The following is a 21,295-nucleotide window of genomic DNA, read 5'->3' as shown; positions in this document are numbered from 1 at the left end:
GTATGTCTCCCCGGACTGCTCCAAGTCATGTTGTAGCTACAGCTGGGGTATGTCTCCCCGGAAGTCATGTTGTAGCTACAGCTGGGGTATGTCTCCCTGGACTGCTCCAGGTCATGTTGTAGCTACAGCTGGGGTATGTCTCCCCGGAAGTCATGTTGTAGCTACAGCTGGGGTATGTCTCCCCGGACTGCCCATCTCTGATCTACAGCCATCTACAGGCCAGTGGCCACTCTTTCAAGGACGAGGATGTGCACATCCTTGATAGGGAGGAACACTGGTTTGAACTAGGCGTCAAAGAGGCCATCTATGTGAAGAGGGAAAGACCATCCCAGAACCGACGGGAAGGGGGCTAAGAGTTCATCTGTCACCATCTTACAATGCTGTGATTGCAACTATTCCCCAACCCTCTATGAACAGTACACATGGCCACTGTAACGCTAGTTAATGGTCACACCATATTTGGATATGAAGCTGGTGGTTGGTTTGGGTGGTTATACCACTGTATTGTTTATAAGGGTGGGGACACCTGCAGTCAGTTGTACGGTTTATAAGGGTGGGGGTACCTGCAGTCACTGTATTGTTTATAAGGGTGGGGGTACCTGCAGTCAGTTGTACGGTTTATAAGGGTGGGGGTACCTGCAGTCACTGTATTGTTTATAAGGGTGGGGTACCTGCAGTCACTGTACTGTTTATAAGGGTGGGGTACCTGCAGTCACTGTATTGTTTATAAGGGTGGGGTACCTGCAGTCACTGTACTGTTTATAAGGGTGGGGTACCTGCAGTCACTGTACTGTTTATAAGGGTGGGGTACCTGCAGTCACTGTATTGTTTATAAGGGTGGGGGTACCTGCAGTCACTGTATTGTTTATAAGGGTGGGGTACCTGCAGTCACTGTACTGTTTATAAGGGTGGGGTACCTGCAGTCACTGTATTGTTTATAAGGGTGGGGTACCTGCAGTCACTGTACTGTTTATAAGGGTGGGGTACCTGCAGTCACTGTACTGTTTATAAGGGTGGGGTACCTGCAGTCACTGTAGTGTTTATAAGGGTGGGGTACCTGCAGTCACTGTATTGTTTATAAGGGTGGGGTACCTGCAGTCACTGTAGTGTTTATAAGGGTGGGGTACCTGCAGTCACTGTACTGTTTATAAGGGTGGGGTACCTGCAGTCACTGTACTGTTTATAAGGGTGGGGGTACCTGCAGTCAGTTGTACTGTTTATAAGGGTGGGGTAGCTGCAGTCACTGTACTGTTTATAAGGGTGGGGTACCTGCAGTCACTGTACTGTTTATAAGGGTGGGGTACCTGCAGTCACTGTATTGTTTATAAGGGTGGGGGTACCTGCAGTCACTGTATTGTTTATAAGGGTGGGGTACCTGCAGTCACTGTACTGTTTATAAGGGTGGGGTACCTGCAGTCACTGTATTGTTTATAAGGGTGGGGTACCTGCAGTCACTGTACTGTTTATAAGGGTGGGGTACCTGCAGTCACTGTAGTGTTTATAAGGGTGGGGTACCTGCAGTCACTGTACTGTTTATAAGGGTGGGGTACCTGCAGTCAGGTGAGACTGACGGGGTCACTTAGGAGTGCACATTACGGCCCGTTTCATTGCCAGCATCCGTTGTTGCTCACGTGCGTTCTGATGTAGCTGGCTTGTCATTTGTTTTCCACTGACGCAGGTTTTTCTAATTTCCGAAGAGTTGTGGATGTGCAGCTCGTCCGCCACGTCTCGGCCACTGTAGGAAATACAGCCAGTAGTGTTCCTCATCCTCACAAACAACTTTCACATAAATCAACACTAAATACCAGCACACTTTTGTAAATTTGCCATATTGGGGATTTTCTTTGCTAGCGTTAACATGTCTTATATTTGATCTAGCTAGACACTGACATGATCCAAACGCACAAACTTCTGCACACCTAGAGAGCACCAATTTAGAAATATAAATCAACACCAAATAGTGTTATTTCATACAACTTTTCTTAAATGTTGTTTTGTCAAAGTGTCATACAACACAGCAAATCCACATGAGCTTTATTGATCCACTCAGGGTTGTGGTTCATGATCAGTATTCTGCAGACCAGCTTGACCTTTAAAAATACTGAAAATAAACCTCAACGGCGGCATATCTGAACAGAACCATGTTATCAGAGGCTTTACTTTAGTGTATCTTTAATGAAAACACAAACCATGTTTTCCTGCACAGTGTTTACATTCATATTCATGTCATCATACATATTCCCAGAGCCCAAAGGAAGAGCAGTATTTACAGCAATACCAAACCAACAGGGATTACAAGGTGAGCCATGTCCCGGCCTCCTGGCCTGGCTACTGCCAGACCTCTGGTCCTTCCAACAAGACCTGCACCCTGTCATGATGCCTGGCTCATGGGGCTGCACAGCATGTCAGTGGGATGACCTGACACGGCATGCGCTGTGGTTCTGGTAATATGGTGATATAACCTAAATGTTGTAATTCACTGGTCTTAAATGCTGCATATTACAGTAAAGTGAGACCATTTTCTGAACTTATGCAACGGTTTAAGTGAACGGAATGAACAACGTCTCTCCCTGCTTGGTCGTCATATCCACATTAGTAATGATCACTTATCAGCATTTCATGCTGTGTAAATATCTTATGAAAGCACCAATACTCATCCACTAAATATCACCTCACTGATGTCGAGGTATTTAACCAAAAAAGTATATTTGATTTTGTCAATATCACCCAGCTTTACTTGCTGAAGGCCCTGTGAAAAGTACTGCTGTCCCAGCGAGCACACCGACTTGTCTCATAACCATGCCAGGAGCTTATCTGGCGTTTTTAGATGGGACTATGAAAGGCAGAATATATACTGGTGTGCAAAGACACATGGCCTGGTCGCTGAGTCTGAGTGTGAGCTTGTGGAACAGATTCTGTTGGGAGAATATTCCCCATGTACAACAGGTTAGTTATTCATATGTTCAGGAACTGAACTTGTCCCCCAGGTCTGAGTCCAGCTCCACCCACTGCATGATATTTGGGGCGGCATGGTGGCGCGGTGGTTAGCACTGTCGCCTCACAGCAAGAAGGTCCTAGGTTCGAACTCCGGGGTTGTCCAACCTTGAGGGGTCATCCCAGGTCGTCCTCTGTGTTGAGTTTGCATGTTCTCCCCGTGTCTGGTGGGTTTTCTCCGGGTGCTCCAGTTTCCCCCACCATCAAAAAGACATGCATATTAGGGTTAGTACTCCTCTGTGTCCCTGACCGAGGCAGGGCAAGACGAACTGGAGTTGGTCCCCGGGCACTGCACGGCGGCTGCCCACTGCTCCTAGCTACACAGCTAGGATGGGTTAAATGCAGAGGAAGAATCTCCCCACGGGGATCAATAAAGTAATAAGATAAAAGAAATAAATATTGAAAAATGCTAAAAAGAGAGCGGAGCACGGGGAGTGAAGTGTGAGGCAGGAGTAGCTGGGGAGATCCACGAGTAGGGCCCGGTGCACGTCAAGAGTCGCTGCCGCACACAGCTGTACCCAGTCCCGTCCACTGGCCCGCCTTCCGGCACAGCATCACACACACCGATGCACAGCACCGCAGACAGAAGTGGGCCCTGCGAGAGGGGCCGCGGCTTTCCGGCGGTGGGGCGACTGCTCCCGCAGCCGCACCGCGAGCCTGATCGACGCAGTTGTCTGGTGGTGCGTCTACAGCCGTTAATAGAACAAGTTCGAACCATTGCGGTAAAATTGAAAATTATGAAATAACATAAGTATAACTAACTGTAAACTGAGAGAACTTCAAAAGGTTGGTAGAAAATGTAAGTAAAGGCGGAAGGTTAGTGAGGCTAGCAAAACATAGTGCGAACTGCTGTGAATGACGCGTCTCGATCAGCATATATATTGGAACATGATAAAGGTTTCAGACTCACACTCAAGGGCGGGGCCGGGTCCCACCTCTGATTAGAGGGTGTTAACTTTTTCTTTTTCTTTTTTTCCAATTTCATTACATAGTTGAGTCCCAACCGGTCAACTCTACGTCAGCACCGGCCTAGCAGGTTCAGTAGATGCAGTCCTGAGCCATTTACAACCCGTGACTTTCTATATAAATTTGGTAAGAAATGTCAATATGAACACCAGCATTGATGTGTTTGATCGCAGCACAGTGACGTGACCGTACTGCGATCAAACACATCAATATCATTCAGTTTACAGCTCGAAAACACAGTTCAGTGTGCAGTACCGCTTTACACAACTGTTTTCTGTGTGGAATTGTTTACAATAAACACTAAAGCAGACCCAGGAAGAACTATGATCTGAGCAGTTTCAAGTAGAATGCCTGTTGAAGGCATTGACTTTTTAGATGCCCATCAAGGGCATCAATCAAAAATAAGATGGAGGCTAAACATAGCCTAGCAAGTCTAGACATAGTTCAAGGCTACACGAGGCTAGACACAGTCGGAAAGACATGCATGTTGGGTTCATACTACCCATATTGCCCTTGACTAAAACACTGGAATTGCTCCGTGGCTGCCCGCCTCCAAGTGGTTAGGACGGGTAAAACACAGAGGACAGAGTTCCCTGCAGGGATCAATAATGCAGAACTTAAAAGAGAAGCTGTCAGTGTGGCATGGCATTCTTTACAAGTGTCAACCAGCACCAGTGTGTTCTGGGGTACGTTCAACCTGAAAACGGTGTGCACTGTTTTGCTACGGTTTCCGGGTTGCTTCCTTGAAACAGTGTGAAATGGTGTGCAACGGGCTTTGAGGTACGTTTTCTCTCGTTTGGCGGGTGTGTCAGAGTTGTTACCCAATCAGCAGCGACATGTATACAAACCCTGCTGTATTAAAAACGCAGTTCGCACAATGGGTCCAACTAAGTCCTTTACAACTGCTCTGCTGCAGCTTGGCATATGCAACAATTGAAGAAAATAGAAGACATATTTGTCCTAAGTACTTCATAGCATTAAACACGTATTTAAACCGATTTTTTCAGACTCCGGAAATTCTTTGAAAAGAAGGCAAAGGATGGCCTTCTCAGCTGCCATAGTTGCAATGCTTGCGTAACACAACAGGGTGTTAAACACATGACCGTTTCTGTTTAAATAGGCGTTTCGCTACGTTTTGTCGGGGCTGAACGCGCCCCTGGCCTTCAAGTGTTTATGCCTCACCCAACAGTCACATGGGCTCCATCCAATCAGCATTTAGTGTCATTTTAACCCATCTTGGCTGACATCACGCCTCTTGTCTTTTTGGGTAAAAAAACCTCAACAGAGAAGTTGGACTATAAGCAGGGATGAGAGATTTGTTATGGGATAAGTCTTCTCTGGACTTGTCAGTGGAGTTGACCTGTATCTCCCGTCAGACACTTCTCACTGTCTGGAAGAGAAACAACCGATTTCTCAGATACAGGCCACGGCTCGTCAGTGCCTCATTTGACAGGCTTATGGTCGGTGAATCTCTTCAGGTGATATCTTAAGACGCCTTTGGTTTTAAAGGTCTTCCCACAGCTGCAGCCGTGAGGTCGCTCCCCCGTGTGATTCAGCTGGTGTGTGCGCAGCAGTGAGCTGGTCAGGAAGAACTCTCCACAGGTAAAGCAGTAGTGACTCTTCTCTCCGGTGTGTCTGGCCCTCTGGTGGCTCAGCAGCGAGCCAGAGGTGATGAAATTCATTCCACATTCCTGACAGCTGAACGGCCTCTCTCCGGTGTGGATCCTCTCATGGGCTCTCCAGGAATTGTGGTAGGAGAAGGTTTTGTCGCAGTAGGAGCAGCTGTACAGCTTCTCCTTGGTGTGACTCAGGCGGTGCACCTTCAGGTAGTGGGCAATGGTGAAGCTCTTTCCACAGTCGTCACAGGTGAACGGCTTCTTACCGAGGTGAAAGAGTTTGATGTGGGAGCGGAGGTGGGATGACTGGGTGAATCTCTTTCCACACGTCACACAGAGGAAGGGCCGCTCGCCAGTGTGGGTCACCATGTGGGCTTTCAGATGGGGGGCCTGGGTGAAGCGCTTCCCACACTCCTGACAGGTGTAGGGTTTCAGGCCGGTGTGCGTTCGGTTGTGTAACTTCAGACCCTGCAGACTGGCAAAAAACTTGCCACATTCGCTGCAGTGGTAGGCTCGCTCTTCCTCATGGGTTTTCTGATGGCAGCGCAGGCCACTCTGAAGTTTGAAGGCTTTCCCACACACAGGACATTTATGAGGCTTCCTGTTTGAATGAGTGACCTGGTGGAGCTTTAAACTCTGAGGATTGGCAAAAGATTTCTCACACTTTGAGCAAGGAAGCAGCTTCTGTCTGCGGTGTGTCCTCTGGTGGAAGTTGAAGCCTTGGTAGGAGACAAACATCTTGTCACACACCTTGCAGTGGTAACACTTCTCCCCCTTGTGTGTGTCCAGATGCTCGGTGAGCTCCCTCTCACTGTTGAAGCCGTCTCCACAAAACCAGCACTTGAAGGGTTTGGTGCCGGAGTGGGTCCGGTGGTGGGTCTTCCAGTCCCTCTTCAGGGCAAAGGTCTTGTCGCAGTAGGAACACTGGTAGGGCTCCTGCCTGTCATGGATTTGCTGGTGCACAACCAGGCTGAGCAGAGTCGGGTAGGTCTTCCCACATTTCCAGCACTCATTTGGCTTCTGTCCTTTATGTGTACGCTGGTGAGCCTGCAGGTGGGATAATTTATAGAAGCCTTTCTTACACTCAGAGCAGTACATCATCTTCCTGCCTGCGGTCTGTATCCGGCGGCTGCCTTCTGTTTTAACGGGCAGGAGCTGGGGATGATCCACTGTAGGGAGATAGTCAAAGGTCAGTCGAAGGAGAACAGTACATAAGTGATACCAAGTTATTGCACAGGTTAAGTTTTTCCCTCAGATTCCTTACCAAGAGATATGCGGTCCTGCTCTCCCAGCAGCACCTTGCAGTCAGTCAGGTTGACAGACAGCCTCTTGAGGACCGGATACCACTGGATTTCCACCTCACAGTCAGGCTCTGCTTTTATCTGAATGTTGTTGAGCTGCTCTGCTGGATCCTGGAATTAAAAACAGCTCTCTTTCAAAACCTTAAGATATCCTCTTTCAAGTGACTTAGCAGTGACCAAATCAAACTGTAAACCATCCAGGGATGGACAACATGATCCGGAAAGGGCCGGTGTGGGTGCAGGTCTTTGTTCCAACCAAGCAGTTACACACCTGATTCTATTAGTCAACCAACAGTCTTTGCTAAGGACCTTGATTTGTCGACTCAGGTGTGTAAGCGGTATTGCCAGTTACACACCTGAGTGCATTATATTACATTACAGTCATTTAGCCGACGCTTTTATCCAAAGCGACATACAATAAGTGCATCATTTAACATAGGAAATCAGGAGAACTACTAGTCATCAGAGGTCATAAGTGCATCTTCTCTCTAAACAAGTATCTTAAGAGCAAAACCAGTGCTAAAGTAAAAGCACAAGAAAGAGGTATTTTTTTTAATGAATGAATAAAATAAGTGCTAACAAGTGACAGGGTAATGTTGTATTGTGTAAAATGTGTAAACACAACATCATGTGGCGTTGTCCATCTTGGGAGAGAGATCCCTCCTCTGGTGCTCTCCCTGAGGTTTCTTCCTAGTTTTTCTCCCTGTTAAAGGTTTTTAGGGAGGTGTTCCTTATCTGGTGAGAGGGTCTCAGGACAGGATTGTGGTGTTGCTGTAAAGCCCACTGAGGCACATTTGTAATTTGTGATATTGGGCTATACAAATAAAACTGACTTGACTCAACTGCTTGGTCGGAACAAAGACCTGCACCCACACTGGCCCTTTCTGGATCATGTTGCCCATCCCTGCCGGTCCTTGCCCTTCTTTAAAGCATTGCTTTCTTTTTTTAAAGCAGCACAAGGTAGTGTTGATTTCGCCAACATCTTTTATGTGTATGGCTGCAAACACACGCAAGGGGCTTTTTTTTTTTTTAGCATAGTTTAGCAACAAGATAGGCATATTTATTTTGCAGGCTGCAGCTCAAAAGACAATCATACATGGGTCAACGATAAGGATTGCCGGATTGCCCGGGCAAGTAAAATGTCCCGTCGGGCTAGTAAATCTAGCAACTCACTTTGGGCAAGTGGTAAAAAAAAAAGATAATAAAACATGTTTAAATCATTTTTTCGATCGTCGTATCATAAATTATTGTAACGATTACGGACGAATAGCCACGTCAGCCCTCGGCTAATGGGCCGGAGCCTTTAGTCGAGCGGTTAGCGATGTGTCCCGCGGGGCAGGAGACACGCTTCCGCGTCCCGGCTGCGGCACCTCCGGTGGTTGCCTCCCGAATTCGCTACATTATGTTCTCGTTCACTGGCACACAGTATAGCCCCTCCCCTTGCACGCATCGCAGAGTAATGGCACGCACCACTGGCCACTCAAGAATTGAGTAGGCTAGTCATGTGAGCCATGGCTGTCAGACTCGTCACTCACGAGAAAATGGTGGTGGATAAAGACAAAATGTATGAAAGGAAGCACAAGGGAGTATTTTAATAATCCTGGAAACAGGACTTTAGTTGGGTTGCATTAGAGGATGTGGGGGAAACTCCAACTATGTATTGCACAGCATGCTGGAAGTTTGAGACCAAGGCGGATAAAACGGGGGCGTTTTTCAAAGGCACGTCGTTTCCGAAAAACATCGCTGGAGTGCCATAACAAGAGCAGACAGCATGTGGCCTGCATGACCGCTAAGAGGGCTGCCAACAACCCCTCCTCCGGGGCCACGCTGGTGCTTGTACCAAACATGAACGCAGAGGCAAGTCAGGTAACGGCTAAACTGATCACCACAGGTATCATGATGTTCTAAACTGATCACCACAGGTATCATGATGTTCTAAACTGATCACCACAGGTATCAGGATGTTCTAAACTGATCACCACAGGTATCATGATGTTCTAAACTGATCACCACAGGTATCGGGATGTTTTAAACTGATCACAGCAGGTATCATGATGTTCTAAACTGATCAGCACAGGTATCAGGATGTTCTAAACTGATCACCACAGGTATCATGATGTTCTAAACTGATCACCACAGGTATCAGGATGTTCTAAACTGATCACCACAGGTATCATGATGTTCTAAACTGATCACCACAGGTATCATGATGTTCTAAACTGATCACAGCAGGTATCAGGATGTTCTAAACTGATCACCACAGGTATCGGGATGTTTTAAACTGATCACCACAGGTATCATCTTGTTTTAAACTGATCACCACAGGTATCAGGATGTTCTAAACTGATCACCACAGGTATCGGGATGTTTTAAACTGATCACCACAGGTATCATGATGTTCTAAACTGATCACCACAGGTATCAGGATGTTCTAAACTGATCACCACAGGTATCATGATGTTCTAAACTGATCACCACAGGTATCATGATGTTCTAAACTGATCACCACAGGTATCGGGATGTTCTAAACTGATCACCACAGGTATCAGGATGTTTTAAACTGATCAGCACAGGTATCAGGATGTTTTAAACTGATCACCACAGGTATCATGATGTTCTAAACTGATCACCACAGGTATCATGATGTTCTAAACTGATCACCACAGGTATCATGATGTTCTAAACTGATCACCACAGGTATCAGGATGTTCTAAACTGATCACCACAGGTATCATGATGTTCTAAACTGATCACCACAGGTATCGGGATGTTCTAAACTGATCACCACAGGTATCATGATGTTCTAAACTGATCATCACAGTGTATCAAGATGTTTTAAACTGATCAGCACAGGTATCAGGATGTTTTAAACTGATCAGCACAGGGATCAGGATGTTTTAAACTGATCAGCACAGGTATCATGATGTTCTAAACTGATCACCACAGGTATCAGCATGTTTTAAACTGATCACCACAGGTATCAGGATGTTCTAAACTGATCACCACAGGTATCATGATGTTCTAAACTGATCACCACAGGTATCATGATGTTCTAAACTGATCACCACAGGTATCAAGATGTTTTAAACTGATCACCACAGGTATCATGATGTTCTAAACTGATCACCACAGGTATCATGATGTTCTAAACTGATCACCACAGGTATCAGGATGTTCTAAACTGATCACCACAGGTATCATGATGTTCTAAACTGATCAGCACAGGTATCATGATGTTCTAAACTGATCACCACAGGTATCATGATGTTCTAAACTGATCACCACAGGTATCAAGATGTTTTAAACTGATCACCACAGGTATCATGATGTTCTAAACTGATCACCACAGGTATCATGATGTTCTAAACTGATCACCACAGGTATCATGATGTTCTAAACTGATCACCACAGGTATCATTATGTTCTAAACTGATCACCACAGGTATCAGGATGTTCTAAACTGATCACCACAGTGTATCAAGATGTTTTAAACTGATCACCACAGGTATCGGGATGTTTTAAACTGATCACCACAGGTATCATGATGTTTTAAACTGATCACCACAGGTATCAGGATGTTCTAAACTGATCACCACAGTGTATCAAGATGTTTTAAACTGATCACCACAGGTATCGGGATGTTTTAAACTGATCACCACAGGTATCATGATGTTTTAAACTAGAGATGCACCAAAATGAAAATTCTTGGCCGAAACCGAAAACCAAAAATTAGGAAACCAAGGCCGAAAACCGAAACACCGAAAGAAATTATGTCAATTATTAGAACCATTGCATTTATGGCTATGACTGTGTACTAACCTCACTAAAATCAAGGCATTGCAATTCAAAGAATAAATCAATTACAAAAGTATGAACATATTTATTTAGCACTGACATTACAACAATGCACAATATAAATTAAAATTCAAAACAAAAGGTTTAACTTGACCCCACTCATGTATACATTAAATAATAATGTACAGGCCTATAACTGACTGGCCTGCTGAAAGATTGTAAAATTAAATATGTTCTCTCATAAAAACACAAAGTGCATTTAAGTCAAGTGCCTTTTAAAATTTTCTATGTAGGACTACTACAACAAAGTGCATTGCCACTGACTATGGCATGCACTTTAGATCGGTCGATGTGCCAGGTGTCGAACATATTGGCGAATGCAGCAGAAATGGCTGCTGCTGTATGTGACCCTCTAAACTCTTGTGAATGGAACAGAATCTTTTGCAGCTTGAAATCTGTATCGATCCACTGTGCGGTTAGACTGAGCATACTGGTGAGGCTGACGTCTGAGCTCCATATGTCGGTCGTGAAACTGATAGCTATAATATCTGATGCTATAAGCTCATGGACATGAGTTGCAACAACATTAAACAGCTCAGGTAAACACACGTCTGAGAAATGCCGTCTGCTTGGCATGGCATAACGGGGCTCAATGTGATCAATCAGCCTACGAAATCCCACATCTTCTACGACAGAGAACGGCTGATCATCTGAGGCAATAAACTCCATAATTTTTTTCATGCCCTTTGCCTTAGCACCATCACTGGAAAACTTTCTTGCCTTTTCAAATAAGTCCGCTACAGACGGAGTGGGCGTGCCCGGATTGACTTTTCTTTTCTGCGCTGCATTCTTCTCATATTCAGAATGGCAATCGGGATATTTGGATTTCAGGTGATAAATTAAACCCGACGTGGACAAACTCTTTGCAGACACACCCCCTCTTGAAATTTCAGCATTGCATGTTTTGCAAATCGCTATCCGTGGGTCTTTCTCCGAGATACTGAAATACGTCCACACCGCAGACATGTTGGCTCTTATCCAGATAACCGTGTGCTGGCTGCACTTTTTGCTTGCGTCATCACAATTCTGTTTCGGCCGTGTTGTTTCGGTGATTTAGGTCTTTTGGCCGAAAACCGACCGAAAATTTTCGGTGGCCGAATTTTCGGTGCATCCCTATTTTAAACTGATCACTACAGGTATCATGGTGTTTTAAGCTGATCAGCACCGTCTCACACACAGGAGGCAGACGAGGGTTCAGGACACAAGAGCTTCTGCAGACCGATGTGAAGCCTCTCCAAGACTCGACCCAGAATGTCTGCAAAACACCCAGTCAACTAGTCCCCAGCACAGGTGCACAACATCATAGGCCAATCAAGGAGACTGGGCACGACTGGGCGCAGGTGAACCAAAGCACCAATCAGGAGATGGAGAGCCCAGATCACAAACCATGACAGGTGCCCCCAATCACAGACCATGACAGGTGCCCCAAATCACAGACCATGACAGGTGCCCCCAATCACAGACCATGACAGGTGCCCCCAATCACAGACAATGATAGGTGCCCCAAATCACAGACAATGATAGGTGCCCCAAATCACAAACCATGACAGGTGCCCCAAATCACAGACAATGATAGGTGCCCCAAATCACAAACCATGACAGGTGCGCCCAATCACAGACAATGACAGGTGCCCCAAATCACAGACCATGACAGGTGCCCCAAATCACAAACCATGACAGGTGCCCCAAATCTCAGCCAATGACAGGTGCCCCAAATCACAAACCATGACAGGTGCCCCAAATCACAAACCATGACAGGTGCCCCAAATCACAGACCATGACAGGTGCCCCAAATCACAAACCATGACAGGTGCCCCAAATCACAAACCATGACAGGTGCCCCAAATCACAGACCATGACAGGTGCCCCAAATCACAAACCATGACAGGTGCCCCAAATCACAGACCATGACAGGTGCGCCCAATCACAGACAATGACAGGTGCCCCAAATCACAGACCATGACAGGTGCCCCAAATCACAAACCATGACAGGTGCCCCAAATCTCAGCCAATGACAGGTGACCCTAATCACAAACCATGACAGGTGCCCCAAATCACAGACAATGACAGGTGCCCCCAATCACAGCCAATGACAGGTGCCCCTAATCACAAACCATGACAGGTGCCCCTAATCACAAACCATGACAGGTGCCCCTAATCACAGGCAATGACAGGTGCCCCTAATCACAGGCAATGACAGGTGCCCCTAATCACAGGCAATGACAGGTGACCCTAATCACAAACCATGACAGGTGCCCCTAATCACAGGCAATGACAGGTGACCCTAATCACAGACCATGACAGGTGCCCCCAATCACAGACCATGACAGGTGCCCCTAATCACAGACCATGACAGGTGCCCCAAATCACAGACAATGACAGGTGCCCCCAATCACAGACAATGATAGGTGCCCCAAATCACAGACCATGACAGGTGCCCCCAATCACAGACCATGACAGGTGCCCCAAATCACAGACAATGACAGGTGCCCCCAATCACAGACAATGATAGGTGCCCCAAATCACAGACAATGATAGGTGCCCCAAATCACAAACCATGACAGGTGCCCCAAATCACAGACAATGATAGGTGCCCCAAATCACAAACCATGACAGGTGCCCCAAATCACAAACCATGACAGGTGCCCCAAATCACAGACCATGACAGGTGCCCCAAATCACAAACCATGGCAGGTGCCCCAAATCACAGACCATGACAGGTGCCCCAAATCACAAACCATGACAGGTGCCCCAAATCACAGACAATGACAGGTGCCCCTAATCACAAACCATGACAGGTGCCCCCAATCACAGACCATGACAGGTGCCCCTAATCACAAACCATGACAGGTGCCCCAAATCACAAACCATGACAGGTGCCCCAAATCACAAACCATGACAGGTGCCCCAAATCACAGACCATGACAGGTGCCCCCAATCACAGACAATGATAGGTGCCCCAAATCACAGACAATGACAGGTGCCCCAAATCACAGACCATGACAGGTGCCCCCAATCACAGACCATGACAGGTGCCCCAAATCTCAGCCAATGACAGGTGCCCCAAATCACAGACCATGACAGGTGCCCCCAATCACAGACAATGACAGGTGCCCCAAATCCCAGCCAATGACAGGTGCCCCCAATCACAGACCATGACAGGTGCCCCAAATCACAAACCATGACAGGTGCGCCCAATCACAGACCATGACAGGTGCCCCAAATCACAAACCATGACAGGTGCCCCAAATCACAAACCATGACAGGTGCCCCAAATCACAAACCATGACAGGTGCCCCTAATCACAAACCATGACAGGTGCCCCTAATCACAAACCATGACAGGTGCCCCTAATCACAGGCAATGACAGGTGACCCTAATCACAGGCAATGACAGGTGACCCTAATCACAAACCATGACAGGTTCCCCCAATCACAGCCAATGACAGGTGACCCTAATCACAGGCAATGACAGGTGACCCTAATCACAGGCAATGACAGGTGCCCCTAATCACAGGCAATGACAGGTGACCCTAATCACAAACCATGACAGGTTCCCCCAATCACAGCCAATGACAGGTGACCCTAATCACAGGCAATCACAGGTGCCCCTAATCACAGGCAATGACAGGTGACCCTAATCACAAACCATGACAGGTGCCCCTAATCACAGGCAATGACAGGTGACCCTAATCACAGACCATGACAGGTGCCCCCAATCACAGACCATGATAGGTGCCCCCAATCACAGACCATGATAGGTGCCCCCAATCACAGACCATGACAGGTGACCCAAATCACAGACAATGATAGGTGCCCCCAATCACAGCCAATGACAGGTGCCCCCAATCACAGACAATGACAGGTGACCCTAATCACAGACAATGACAGGTGCCCCCAATCACAGACCATGACAGGTGACCCTAATCACAGACAATGACAGGTGCCCCTAATCACAGCCAATGACAGGTGCCCCCAATCACAGACCATGACAGGTGACCCAAATCACAGACAATGATAGGTGACCCCAATCACAGCCAATGACAGGTGCCCCCAATCACAGACCATGACAGGTGACCCAAATCACAGACCATGACAGGTGACCCTAATCACAGACCATGACAGGTGCCCCCAATCACAGCCAATGACAGGTGCCCCCAATCACAGACCATGACAGGTGACCCAAATCACAGACAATGACAGGTGACCCTAATCACAGACCATGACAGGTGACCCAAATCTCAGCCAATGACAGGTGACCCTAATCACAGACCATGACAGGTGACCCAAATCTCAGCCAATGACAGGTGCCCCCAATCACAGACCATGACAGGTGACCCAAATCACAAACCATGACAGGTGCCCCAAATCTCAGCCAATGACAGGTGCCCCCAATCACAGCCAATGACAGGTGCCCCCAATCACAGACCATGACAGGTGCCCCTAATCACAAACCATGACAGGTGCCCCAAATCTCAGCCAATGACAGGTGCCCCTAATCACAGACCATGACAGGTGCCCCAAATCTCAGCCAATGACAGGTGCCCCTAATCACAGACCATGACAGGTGCCCCAAATCTCAGCCAATGACAGGTGCCCCTAATCACAGACCATGACAGGTGCCCCAAATCTCAGCCAATGACAGGTGCCCCCAATCACAGACCATGACAGGTGACCCAAATCACAAACCATGACAGGTTCCCCCAATCACAGCCAATGACAGGTTCCCCCAATCACAGACCATGACAGGTGACCCAAATCACAGACAATGACAGGTTCCCCCAATCACAGACCATGACAGGTGACCCAAATCACAGCCAATGACAGGTTCCCCCAATCACAGACCATGACAGGTGACCCAAATCACAGACAATGACAGGTTCCCCCAATCACAGACCATGACAGGTGACCCCAATCACAAACCATGACAGGTTCCCCCAATCACAGACCATGACAGGTGACCCAAATCACAGACAATGACAGGTTCCCCCAATCACAGACCATGACAGGTGACCCAAATCACAGACAATGACAGGTGACCCAAATCACAGACAATGACAGGTGCCCCCAATCACAAACCATGACAGGTGACCCAAATCACAGACCATGACAGGTGACCCAAATCTCAGCCAATGACAGGTGACCCAAATCACAGACAATGACAGGTGCCCCCAATCACAAACCATGACAGGTGACCCTAATCACAGACCATGACAGGTGACCCAAATCTCAGCCAATGACAGGTGCCCCAAATCACAGACCATGACAGGTGACCCAAATCACAGACAATGACAGGTGCCCCCAATCACAAACCATGACAGGTGACCCTAATCACAGACCATGACAGGTGACCCAAATCTCAGCCAATGACAGGTGCCCCCAATCACAGACCATGACAGGTGCCCCCAATCACAGACCATGACAGGTGCCCCCAATCACAGACCATGACAGGTGCCCCCAATCACAAACCATGACAGGTGACCCTAATCACAGACCATGACAGGTGACCCTAATCACAGACCATGACAGGTGCCCCCAATCACAGACCATGACAGGTGCCCCCAATCACAGACCATGACAGGTGCCCCCAATCACAGACCATGACAGGTGACCCTAATCACAGACCATGACAGGTGACCCTAATCACAGACCATGACAGGTGCCCCCAATCACAGACCATGACAGGTGCCCCCAATCACAGACCATGACAGGTGACCCTAATCACAGACCAACCAGTACGCAGGTGCAACGCATGCTGGCTGCCTGCAGGCCGACAGGGAAATGTCACAGAGGCTGCCGGCCCTTGGACCAGTGACCGTGTCAACACACATACCCACACTAACACACATTCCCAAACTAACACACATACCCACACTAACACACATATCCACACTAACACACGTGCCCAAACAAACACACATTCCCAAACTAACACACATACCCAAACTAACACACATGTCCAAACTAACACACATACCCACACTCACACATATCCAAACTAACACACATACCCACACTAACACATATCCAAACTAACACACATACCCACACTAACACACATTCCCAAACTAAGACACATACCCACACTAACACACATATCCACACTAACACACGTGCCCAAACAAACACACATACCCACACTAACACACATACCCAAACTAACACACATGTCCAAACTAACACACATACCCACACTCACACATATCCAAACTAACACACATACCCAAACTAACACACGCACCCACACTAACACACATACCCACACTAACACACATATCCAAACACACACACCCACACTAACACACATATCCAAACACACACACCCACACTAACACACATATCCAAACACACACACCAACACTAACACACACTAACACACATACCCAAACTAACACACCTATCCAAACTAACACACATATCCAAACTAACACACAAACCCAAACTAACACACATACCCACACTAACACACATACCCAAACTAACACACATATCCAAACTAACACACAAACCCAACCTAACACACATACCCACACTAACACACATACCCACACTAACACACATATCCAAACTAACACACATACCCAAACTAACACACCTATCCAAACTAACACACATATCCAAACTAACACACATATCCAAACTAACACACATACCCACACTAACACACATACCCACACTAACACACATATCCAAACTAACACACATATCCAAACTAACACACAAACCCAAACTAAGTATTTATATGTTAGATAAGTATTTTGTGTGAGCTCATGTAAAGTGAGGACTATCTAGGCCTTACAAAGCATTTACACATGAGACTGAAAGGCCAGCAGCACCTTAAGACTCACAAAAGTCTAAAGGATCGTAAGAGCCTTTAGAAAGTGTAAGTACATGATTAACAAGCTATTTATATGTACATTTGTGCATGAATTAGTCATGAATTGCAGTATTATTTACAACACATATATTAACACACTCACTAACCATTGCTGCATGTCTTGCTTTACAAATGATGAATTCAGTAGTTACTAATATTTAACTAATGCTTCATAGTGTGTAGTTATTATGAAGTATTACCTTTATTCCATATTCTGTTTTTCATGCGCACTCACAAGACTTACAGGTGCATAATGGGGACTGTTAGTTAACCCAGTCCTGTAGCCTTTCAGCCAAAACACCATCTGAATGTACAAGCTATGCTGCAAAACACAATGAATCATTTGCATATCAAGTGTCATTACATGATCTTTAACACAACTATGAAAGTCTCTATACTCCTGTTTGGATTTACTTATTCACCTACTCAGTCGCCTTTGGTTTGCCTACACAAATGGTCCTCAGCTGCCATCAGCACAGCAGGCCTTGTACTACTGTAAGACTTGGTTCTTTACACTCATCTGTTTAGTTATTCAGCCTCCAGTCAGGGAGGTTTTACATCCGGAAGACAGGTGAATGTAAAGAAGTCCCAGTTAGAAGATAAGTACCAGTTAAACGAGAAGTACCAGTTGGAAGAGAAGTACCAGTTAGAAGACAGGTGAATGTAAAAAAGTACCAGTTAGAAGAGAAGTACCAGTTAGAAGACAGGTGAATGTAAAAAAGTACCAGTTAGAAGAGAAGTACCAGTTTAAAGAGACGTACCAGTTAAAAGAGACATACCAGTTAGAAGAGATGTACCAGTTAGAAGTACCAGTTAGAAGAGCCGTACCAGTTAAAACAGATGTACCAGTTAGAAGTACCAGTTAGAAGAGCCGTGCCAGTTAGAAGAGACGTACCAGTTAAAAGAGATGTACCAGTTAGAAGTACCAGTTAGAAGAGACGTACCAGTTAAAAGAGAAGTACCAGTTAGAAGAGACGTTCCAGTTAGAAGAAACGTACCAGTTAAAAGAGATGCACCAGTTAGAAGTACCAGTTAGAAGAGACGTACCAGTTAAAAGAGAAGTACCAGTTTGAAGAGACATTCCAGTTAGAAGGGCCGTACCAGTTAAAAGAGAAGTACCAGTTCGAAGAGCCATACCAATTAAAAGAGATGTACCAGTTAGAAGTACCAGTTAGAAGAGACGTACCCGTTAGAAGAGACGTTCCAGTTAGAAGAGACGTACCAGTTAAAAGAGAAGTACCAGTTAGAAGAGACGTACCCGTTAGAAGAGACGTTCCAGTTAGAAGAGACGTACCAGTTAAAAGAGAAGTACCAGTTAGAAGAGCCGTACCAGTTAGACGACGTACCAGTTAGAAGGGCCGTACCAGTTAGAAGAAACGTACCAGTTAGAAGATGTACCAGTTAGAAGGGCCGTACCAGTTAGAAGAGACGTACCAGTTAAAAGAGAAGTACCAGTTAGAAGAGACGTACCAGTTAGAATAAGTACCAGTTAGAAGAGACGTACCAGTTAGAAGAAGTACCAGTTAGAAGAGAAGTACCAGTTAGAAGTACCAGTTAGAAGAGACCTACCAGTTAAAAGAGAAGTACCAGTTAGAAGAGATGTACCAGGTAAAGAAGTACCAGTTAGAAGAGACGTACCAGTTAGAAGAGATGTACCAGGTAAAAGACAGGTAAAGAAGTACCAGTTAGAAGAGACGTACCAGTTAGAAGAGATGTACCAGGTAAAAGACAGGTAAAGAAGTACCAGTTAGAAGAGACATACCAGGTAGAAGAGAAGTACCAGTTAGAAGAGAGGTAAAGAAGTACCAGTAAGAAGAGACGTACCAGTTAGAAGAGATGTACCAGTTAGAAGTACCAGTTAGAAGAGATGTACCAGGTAAAAGACAGGTAAAGAAGTACCAGTTAGAAGAGACATACCAGTTAGAAGAGATGTACCAGTTAGAAGTACCAGTTAGAAGAGACGTACCAGTTAGAAGAGATGTACCAGTTAGAAGTACCAGTTAGAAGAGACGTACCAGTTAGAAGAGATGTACCAGTTAGAAGTACCAGTTAGAAGAGACGTACCAGTTAGAAGAGAAGTACCAGTTAGAAGACAGGTAAAGAAGTACCAGTTAGAAGAGACGCACCAGTTAGAAGAGATGTACCAGTTAGAAGTACCAGTTAGAAGAGACATACCAGTTAGAAGAGATGTACCAGTTAGAAGTACCAGTTAGAAGAGACGTACCAGTTAGAAGAGATGTACCAGTTAGAAGTACCAGTTAGAAGAGACGTACCAGTTAGAAGAGAAGTACCAGTTAGAAGACAGGTAAAGAAGTACCAGTTAGAAGAGACGCACCAGTTAGAAGAGATGTACCAGTTAGAAGTACCAGTTAGAAGAGACGTACCAGTTAAAAGAGAAGTACCAGTTAGAAGAGACGTACCAGTTAGAAGAGATGTACCAGGTAAAAGACAGGTAAAGAAGTACCAGTTAGAAGAGATGTACCAGGTAAAAGACAGGTAAAGAAGTACCAGTTAGAAGAGATGTACCAGTTAGAAGACAGGTAAAGAAGTACCAGTTAGAAGAAAACTCCAGCAGAAATGAAGGTACGTGAGGAGCTAACGGAACCGCAGGGCTACAGACTGTCCCCCGGCTGAGACGTGACTCAGGACAGCTGACGGAGGAAAGAGAATCCGGCTGGTTTGAATGAAGTAATAATAATAGTATACTGTTTCAAACAGCAGAGGAACAGTCTGGCCCACCTAGGTTACGGTCAGCCTTGCACACAACTAGCCCACAGTGACAACAGCTAGCTCGCAGTGACAACAGCTAGCTTATTTTACACACACCTCTAAGCCCCATCGAACGACTCCTCTTTACTACCAGCGGGCTTTACTTTACCGGTAAGTGCTGATTTGACTCCATCGCGTCCGGAAACCAGTTCATCAAATCCTGTTCATCTGAGAAGCTTTTCTTCTGCGATGTGCAGCATCAGCTGCGGCGTCCCCAACACGGCAAATGGACACCGTGTTGACTTCCGGGTCGCAGGTTCAGTTCGCGACGCAGGCCCTTGTGCAACGGCGCCCCTAGTGGCTGCGTTCACGCCAGCGAAAGTTTCGTTTCATTTCTATTCTTTTCATGACCGGAGTGAAAAAGACGAACCCCATTTTCGTGTTCGTCTTTCGTTCAGCGTGTTTTCATGTATGGAATGTGCTTCATTAATAAAGTTTGGTTATATACCAATAAGTCAACCTCACTAATCAACTGGTCAGGTACCTTTTGTTCATGCATGTATTTTTTCACGGGACACTACTTGGACAGATCCATGTGGGCTCAGGCTTAGAGATAGGGTGAGGAGCTCGGACATGCGGAAGGAGCTCGGAGTAGAGCCGCTGCCAGTTGAGCTGAGTTGGGCATCTGGTCAGGATGCCTCCTGGGCGCCTTCCTTTGGAGGTTTTCCACGCACGGCCAACTGGGAGAAGACCCCGGGGTAGACACAGAACTCGCTGGAGGGACTACATGTCCAATCTGGGCTGGGAACACCTTGGGATCCCCCAGGAGGGGTTGGAGGGATTTGCTGGGGAGAGGGAGGTCTGGAGTGCCTTACTTAGCTTGCTGCCACCGCGACCCCACCCCGGAGAAGTGGCTGATGATGAGATCCACGTGGATATGTCACTTTGTTTTGCATTACTGGAATGGCGTTTTTACTC

General features: G+C 46.4%; 1 protein-coding gene across 1 annotated transcript; it reads right to left on the bottom strand.

Moving 5' to 3' along the window:
• Window positions 1–5,402: 5,402 nt before the first annotated feature.
• Window positions 5,403–20,593, bottom strand: LOC130124550 (oocyte zinc finger protein XlCOF6-like). The gene is made up of 3 exons (XM_056293952.1): window positions 20,487–20,593; window positions 6,841–6,988; window positions 5,403–6,745 (listed from the first exon to the last, which is right to left on the bottom strand). The coding sequence occupies exons 1-3, from the start codon at window positions 20,529–20,531 to the stop codon at window positions 5,403–5,405; spliced, it is 1,536 nt and encodes a 511-aa protein (XP_056149927.1). The 5' UTR covers window positions 20,532–20,593.
• Between the last annotated feature and the right edge of the window lie 702 nt (window positions 20,594–21,295).

Source organism: Lampris incognitus, chromosome 14 (assembly GCF_029633865.1).
Source record: "Lampris incognitus isolate fLamInc1 chromosome 14, fLamInc1.hap2, whole genome shotgun sequence".
NCBI classification, from domain to species: Eukaryota; Metazoa; Chordata; class Actinopteri; order Lampriformes; family Lampridae; genus Lampris; species Lampris incognitus.
The sequence above is the reverse complement of the archived record's forward strand: the minus strand, read 5'-3'. Positions and strand labels throughout refer to the sequence as shown.